Source organism: Oxyura jamaicensis, chromosome 5 (genome assembly GCF_011077185.1).
Source record: "Oxyura jamaicensis isolate SHBP4307 breed ruddy duck chromosome 5, BPBGC_Ojam_1.0, whole genome shotgun sequence".
NCBI lineage: Eukaryota > Metazoa > Chordata > Aves > Anseriformes > Anatidae > Oxyura > Oxyura jamaicensis.
Genome location: NC_048897.1, coordinates 31,486,689 through 31,494,815, shown reverse-complemented (window position 1 = coordinate 31,494,815; position 8,127 = coordinate 31,486,689). Strand labels below are relative to the sequence as shown.

General features: G+C 47.1%; 1 protein-coding gene across 2 annotated transcripts in view; it reads right to left on the bottom strand.

The window, feature by feature from the left end:
- Positions 1–3,966: 3,966 nt before the first annotated feature.
- The window catches only part of IFT43 (intraflagellar transport 43), a 46,553-nt gene continuing 42,392 nt past the window's right edge, over positions 3,967–8,127 (bottom strand). For both annotated transcript variants that reach the window (XM_035327652.1, XM_035327653.1), the window contains 3 exons: positions 6,670–6,745; positions 6,267–6,329; positions 3,967–5,486 (listed from right to left, as the gene is read on the bottom strand). In XM_035327652.1, the coding sequence (XP_035183543.1) occupies positions 5,376–5,486; positions 6,267–6,329; positions 6,670–6,745 (250 nt within the window). In that variant the 3' untranslated portion in view covers positions 3,967–5,375. The remainder of the gene's footprint in view (positions 5,487–6,266; positions 6,330–6,669; positions 6,746–8,127) is intronic.

Below are 8,127 nucleotides of genomic sequence, written 5' to 3'. Positions count from 1 at the left end.
CCAGAGAGGTTTGCTGCAGAGCATCCCTCTGGGGCCAGCTCGGGGAGCAGACACCCAGAGGAACGGTTTCACTCCCCCCCCCAAACCTCCCCAGGGACCTCAGCAGAGACATCAGTGGGGTCGGGAGCTCTGGACATCCTTGCTGGACAGCATTCATACTGAATCCATCAGGATGCTTGCCAGGTGCAGGAAAGACTTGGAGCATCTGGCTGGGCTCAACAACCCCTGGGCTTTGGAATGTGCTGCAGGCACAGCAAGCTCTTTGTATCTATGGGACCTTCCCAGTGAGGGATTTCTGCTCTCAGCTCTTGCAGTCCCCCTTAGGCTCTCTCAGCACATCCCCAGTATGCAGGCTGCCTGTGTTCTAGTCCACGTGTGTCCTAGTTCACGCTTGCGGTTGTCCAAAAACGTGGAGGGATGTGGCTGGAGAAAGAGCTGTCAGTGGAGGGTTGGCTCTGGGTGCCCTTTCCCGAGGGAAAGCACATGTGCACGAAGCACAGGCGTAGACCACTGCAGCCTGAAGGCAACACGTGCGCACACCTGTACCAGCTGGATGCAGGTCCTGGCCACAGTGCCGCTCGTCGGAGGGGAAACACTGTGGGCAAAGTTCTTTCCTGAGAGCCATTAAGCAGTGAATGAGAGCCTGCCTAAGAGCAAATCCAATCTCTGTCCTCTCTGTTGGGGAGAGGCTCAAATCATCTTTTGGGATACTCAGGAGAAGTAGGAAACAAGAGGGAGAATGAGGAGTCAGTGCCTCAGAGCAAGCCACAGAAGGCCAGATGGCTGGAGAAGGGTGGGCTTGCTCAGGGAGTGCCCTGGGAGGAATTAAGGCTGTTTGGGACAAGTTTGGTTTCTTTTCAATTCAAGCACACCCTTTTCACCCCCAAGCCTAGATGATCTTCGTCAGAGAGACGAAGACTCTGGCCATGGGCTGAGCCGCTCCCGCTCCGCCGGGGCTGGTGGGGAGCAAGGCCCAAGTGAGGAGCGGGAATTGGGCTCTGGCTCGCGCCGCCTCGCTCTGCGATCCTGCCACTCCAGGTCACCGCAGCAGATGCCGGGAGCATATGCCATGAATTAATTCCGCTTTCCCTGAGACACTCCAGCGAGAGGAACGGCAGCGCCTTTCCAGCTTATTAACATAGGAGCCCCCCCACCTCCCGTCACTTTGTCACACTTCATAAAACAACCAGCCAGAGTCCCTTTAAGAGGCTCCAGGCTGGCAGGCAGGCTCTCTAATGGAAAGTTGCTAGGTCTGGCTTTTTTTCAGCTTTTATTTTCTACACCTTTTTCCAGAGCTGTGTGCAGCCTGTCCCAGCGCCCCCTCACCCCTCCCCAACAAACTGTACTCTAGGAAGGAATCTCCGCTAGAAAAGTCTATAAGTACTCTATCTATTATTATAAACAGAACCAAAGATTCCTAAATACAATAGGACCTAGAATTATTTATTTATTTATTTGTGCATTTCTTTTGCATTGTCTGTGACGAGGCTAACTGTCTGCCCTGAATAGAGTGCTGAGCTCCCTGCCTGCAAGGGGCTCTCTGGGGGCAGGTACGTACAGCAAACCCCTCGGCACACACCCAGACCAGCTCAGTATGCAGGACTTGCTGTTGATGATGCACTTCGATGGGTTTGCACCACTCCCTCAGCAATGTAGGAGCAGAACAGAACAAAGAACAAACAGGACACAAGGCCCTCCACAGTGAATTACCACCTTCAAGCTGAAGATGGGGAACACTCACCACGTCTCGGAGAGGCACATGTGAATTAGGAACTTGAGGGCACACATTTCACCCTCCGTGATGCAGGTCTGTGGAGGCTGACAAACTTCACAGAATGGCTCTGTAGCCTTATTCATCAGCACTTGTGAAACATGGAGAATCTCCCTCAATAAGTGGTAAAAACCAGGATTATTGCTCTATTCCTCAGCTAGGCGCAGCCCAGATGGCTGATGTGAGATCTGGAGCAAGGCACAGAGTTCTGCCCTCACTTCTCACTGTGCCTGAGGATCAACCAGAGCTACACCTAGAAGAAAATTACACCTGCCGTTTCCTTCTCTGCACACTCTTTCCACTGGACTTTTCAGAAATGCAGGTTCCTGAGCAGCCATGTGGCAGCCTGCACACACTGGTGCTTCACCAAGAGCTGGCCTGGGCTGGAAGAGGCATCTCCTTGTTTCTTTTCTGCAGGGAGAGTAGCAGGAGCAGGTTCTCCCCTGACTGCACCAGAACCTGAGAGGGGAGAAGACACAATTCTCAGTCACTTCCCAAGCACTGCAACCAAAACACAACTGTGGAAGGAAGACAAGAGGGAACGGCTTCCTGGAGAAAGGCAAGGACCCAGACAGCTCACCTCCCTTCCTCCAACTAGGGAAGTAATTGAAAAGGCATGGAAACAAGTCTCAGTCTATTAAGTTTATTGAAGGAAATTAAAGAGACAACTTGATCATGGTGCACATAAATACTTGAGCAAGTAGAAAATACCTGACAGCATGGTTTAACTGGGAAGGTGAAAGCATAATCAGACTCAGGGAACAGAAGATGAAACAAAAACTGAGTCTAGAAATAAAGCAGATTTTCAATCATAAGGGCAGTTACCTGCTGGAATAATGAACCAGGGAAGACTTTCAACTATACCGCCTGTCTTTCTAAAAGGCAGGCGAAGCTCAGCCACATCTCACTGGACTCTGCCATGGCCTGTATTATAGCAGGTCAGACTGAATGATCAAAGCCATTTGACTTCCCTTAAAACAGATGAGGCTGTGATTTTCTCAAGCCTCATTCTCAAACTCTGCCCAGGTATGTGTTGGGCTCCCAAGGTCCCCCCCGGGCACAGCATGGCCCACACACTTGTCTCCCTCCCACCCTGAGCCCTCGAGGCACGGGGAGGCCGACAGGACTCTGCCCCAGGCACGCTCCTCTAGGAGATTTTGTGCAGCTTTAGAGTGGCTCCTCCAGCACGAAGTCACCACAGCTCATCAGCAAAGGCCTTGTTCAAATCCCAATTCTTCTCTTGCGCTCTGTTCTCTCCTGTCTCTCCGCCAGCACCCGCTCTGCCCTCACTCCCCTCCAAATGTTACACAAACTGTGATCCCAACCACGCACCCTCCTTACTCCCCTTGCCCCTACCCTTGCTCCAGCCCCTCCTGCCCACCCCCTGCCTCAGATGGCCCTCCCCATGTCCTCACACCCTCCTACCTCTTACCAGGAAGATCTCTGGGGGTCCTGTATCCCTCCTGCTCTCGCTTCAAAGGGTGCTTTCCTCTTCCTCTTGATTCCTGAAGGGCCCATGTAGCCTCCGAGGGGCTGAGCACTGCTGCACAGCCCAGCTACACTTCTCCTCCATCCCTGCTGGGGCAGCAGCCCCACAGGGGTGCTCTGCCCGCCCAGGAAGATCAGAACAGCTCTCAAGGGGTAGAAGGTGAGAGAGGCAGGATGGCTGGTGCTGCACACGGCTGCTGGAGGAGCAATGGGCTTGGCACGACTCCTGCCTGGAGCACTTGTGCAGCCTACATGTCACAGACCCAGTTTCAGGCTGGACAGCCAGAGAGTTGGATTCATAGTTCACCCACTCTTGTGACTCAGGCCTGGGCATCCTCTCAGCTTTTGTGGTCACTGAAAACCAGTTGATTTGCACTGAGTATGGTGAAAACAGGTGAGCAGCTTAGAGGTAGAGGATCAGTGTGGATTAGTGCCTCAGCTCAAGTAGAAGGGAGAGAGCTCACACTCGGTGGTCTGTTTTTTGTAACTGGGAGGAGACTGCTTTCTCTGTTATCCTTCAGATAGGAACTGCACAAATCTACATCCCTTTTCTCCCTCTCTTTACCATTCTTTTCCTCTCACACAAGCTTGCTGGACTTGTCTAATTTACTAAGCTACTTTAGTTTCCTAAACTTAGTGTTTGTTTTTTGATATTTATTTATATATATATATATATATATATAATTATTTTTGCTTGTTTGGTTTTGTTTTCCATGGATATGGGAAGAATCCTAAATTCTCTTTGGCCAAGGGCCAGGGGTGTCAGAGAAAAAGGGACATTGGCCCAGCTGGGAAGATTCTATTAATACCAAAACAGATTTCTCTGCTCATAGAAAGATTTCAGGACTGTCATCCACACACTGGACCCAAAGCTTCTTTCTCACCTAATTTTCTAGTTAGAGGGGAGATTTCTTGATTTTACCAAACTTAGAAAGATTATCTGTCTCAAGGAGGTGCTATTTTGGTGGCCCCAGACTGGGACCCAGTTGCTTCTCTCTTGCTGGTAGATTTTTTTTGGCCTATCAACTCTGATCTGAAATGTTGCAGAGTACTGAGCTGTCCTGCTCTCGGTGCAAGAATAAGAATGCAGCGCTCCATTAGGCCTACCAAACAAGCTAAGAAAAGCAACACAAAAAGCCTTCCTCCCAGCACCTGCACTGCCCCCAGAAGCATACAGCAAGATTCTCCAGTGGGACAAGGCTTTGAAGGACATTGGCTTAGAAGTAATATTACTGCTTCCTGCAAATAATGACCACGGTTCTATGGGGACAGGGCATTAACAGCTAAATGGATTTTTTTAGGTGACAATGAGAGTGGGTTACTTGGTTCCAAGGAAACACACACCGGGGAGTTACCTTGTTTCAGAGCAGCAGACTTCATTCTTTCATGTGTGGAATAAATGGTATTTTCTTTGCAAGCCACCTATTGCCTGGAGCATCTCCTTCCACATTGTGATCTCGTCTGATTGCAAAAGCTAAGCGGGTTAGGCCTGGTCAGCCCTTGTCTGGGATACCTCAAGGGAAAAAGAGGTGCTATAAGAAGCAGTGGTGGCAGTTTAATTGGTTATGCTGTTTCCTCCAAGTCAATACAGAGGTGATGTCCCAGCGGAAAGGTTAAACTAGCAAGGGATGGCTGGAGGCTGCTGGATGAAACGTAAAGTACATATCCTGACAACTTGTGGCATCTGTTGTGGGCAGATGATAATCTTGATGTCCTAGGCAAACAATTCATACCAACCTAAGCTCCTCTGATAGCTGTCACTGAAAACCACACTCCATTCTGTGGCTTTGTAAGATGGTCCCCCAGAGAGGCTGAAATTTTGGTTGAAGAAAGATTGACTGCTACAGTTATCTGCAAAAGTGCTGCAGTGATGTGGAAGTGGCTGCTTATAAGTAAATATTTTGTTGTGTTTGGAATTCTTCATCTCTTTGGAGAACAAAGAGTCTCATTACAAAATATTCCAAACTCCTCCCAAGCCAGTTTTCCTATGGAGCAAGCTCCTATTTATTTCCAGTCTGAAGTTAATTCTCAAATACAAACAAATGAATAGAAAATTAAAGTGATAAAATATTTACAGTGAATGTGTGTATGAGGAGATGTCTGGTGTGCCAATGCTCTAGGGCAGACTGATGTGGTCCTCTCTCTCAGACTGTCCCAGCTCCCACTCAGTCACTAGTTCTGAGGATACCTCTGTGAAGAGATGGTCCCAGTCCCAGCTGACATCATCCTACCAAGAGGAAAAAGATTAAACATGCTATAATATTATTGGTGACTCCCAGACTAGTGACTCGCTCTGAATGATGCCCCTGCCACGGAAGACAAAGATTTTGCTGGCTAGGATAGGAACCCTAGTGAGAATGAAAGGTGAATCCATGGTACAATTTAAAGATTTTGACAGAATGATTGATGTTCTCAAATTCAGTAAAGGACACATTTTTGATATTGTTAAGCTTAGATACTCTCAGGCAGGGTACAAGGAGGAGCCGTAAAAGTCTTCCACCCTTCTACATGTCTACGGAAACATCTGCAGTTCTGGGCTGCAGAAATCATTTGTTTCAAGTCCCGAGCTCCTGCCTGTCCATTTGTACTGAGGTTCTTCTGTCCTGCCTTAAAATTGCCCTCTGCCCCAACCCTAAATGCCGTCTGCCTGGTTCCTCTGCACCACTCTGCAGAACCACCTGGAGAGCATGGTGTCTACCAAGACCATACAACAGAGCAGTGTTTTGGTAGGGATCTGTGATAATACTAGGCTCTTCACATTCTCCTTACTAGCTCTTTTAGACAGAAGGAGGTCAATCACAGTGACGCCATAATTTCAAACAGAAAACGACCTATAAGCCTTCAAAATAATCTGCTGGGGAAATCAGACCTCCATCAACTTTAACAAGCTTCTCTCCACAGGTTCTTCCTCACATCTCTCCTCACACCAACAAAGGCCTAATTTCAAAGTACAGCCTGAGAAATATAAGCAGCTTTTATCTTACTGGTGTTTCCAGAAAAGTCTCACCTCTCGTAGTTCATGTTCTGGAGCCAAAACTTTGGTGAGAAGCTTCAGGTCAACCTCACCATCCTATGAAAACACAGACAGTCATAGTCTTACAGACACAGAGAAAGCATCATTTCACCAGAGATGGTGTTGCTACAGATAGAGACTCAATATTTTGCCCGATAAGTGATATAAGCCTTATCTAGAACAGCACCTCATACAAGGTACCTCATACAAGCAACAGATACTATATCCACACTGTCTGCAGACGCTAAGAAACTAAGAGGAAAAGACTTGCAGGCAGATCAGAAGGTGTTTGGATCATCGGCCGTGCATTTTATGCAGCTGATTATCACTGTTAGGGATGAGGGGACACTGAAGGAGAGGGAGTTTCACTGGTCACCCCAGAGCAACAACCACTTACCAGAGTCTGAAAGGCAGCAAACTTCATAAGATCTTTGTCCAGGTCATGGTAGGTCATCACTCGGTTCACCTGCACACTGCAACCAGAAATAGGCAAAATACAAGCATGTGTAAGTGTAGAATCACATCTGAGGAGAATGGTGGCTTGAACAGGAGTCTTGGGGGACACCCATCTTGAGCGTCCATACTCATCACCCTGCGTGGACACTTGAGGTCGGTGTCCACAGACAGAAGCACATCTCATTCAGCAAATGAACAGTCATTGACAAATCTGTGGGCTGGGTTTTACACATGCATAAAAACAGGGTGTGGGGCAACCACGAACTTCTTTGGAGAAGCTGGCATGCCAGAGAGAAAATCCACAAACTAGCTGCAAGGGCCAGAAAGAAAACAGGAAGGTAATGAACATTAAAATGTACATACTCAGCACATAACAGCCAAAATGACTCTCCTAGCTGGGAAGTAAAGCACACCCTAAGAGCCTCACCATATAAGCTATAGAACAGTAGGGACTTTGAAATTTTCATGTCTGAGCTGAGTAACAGCTATCAAATACAATTTCCTAAAATGTAGGCTCCAAAGACGATCGGGGCTAGGAAGGCCATATAACGTCATGCCATACTTCCCTTTGCAGGCTATGCAATGCTGAGAATACCTGTATTAATTTATCTTCTGTTTATGTTTGCCTGTGAAAATTACTTGTCTTCTATTGCAGAGTGACTATGGATACAGGAAGAACAGATGGGATTATACAAAAGAGAGAAAACAAATAAATGAATTCTGGTGAGAGAAAAAGTCATTTTTGATTCACTACTCTGAAGTGTAATTTAATTATATTAATCATAGAATCATATTAACAGCTATTTAATTACAATACCTGCTCCATACTTGTAAGAGAGGCATCTGTGGTCAGGAGACCACCTGTACCTACCTCTCCAGACAAGGCTCAACAGAAATCCTAGGCCATGATCTTGGCCATAGGCCCAATAGGAGAAAGAAGATTTTCTTGATACTTTTAAAAATTAAAACAAAAACATTTTCATGTGTTTTTTTTTTTTTTTTTTTTTAAACTGACTGGTCTCCTGTAAGCTAGTTCCAATACCTCTGCGATAACACCTTCAAACAGGAATGCACTTTGCAAATTAACCAGGCACTTGAGTGAGAAGGCAAAACAGTGTGTAATGAAAATGTGCGTGAAAATACGTGTGTACTGGAGGCATCTGTTATACATGCAACTTTAAATCAAGCAACTCCTAACTCTTCAGTTACATTTTGCAGTATCAAATGTGTTGCCCTTATGTATTTTTTGTATATACAGAGAGAACATGCAGTAATTTCTATCTCTGTGTAGTAGGAAACAAGTTTCCCCTGTTCAGCCTGGAGCCCCACTGTCACAATACACAGCATCAGTTGCTGCTGAATGGCACGGCCACTGACATCCACAGCGCATGAGATAAAA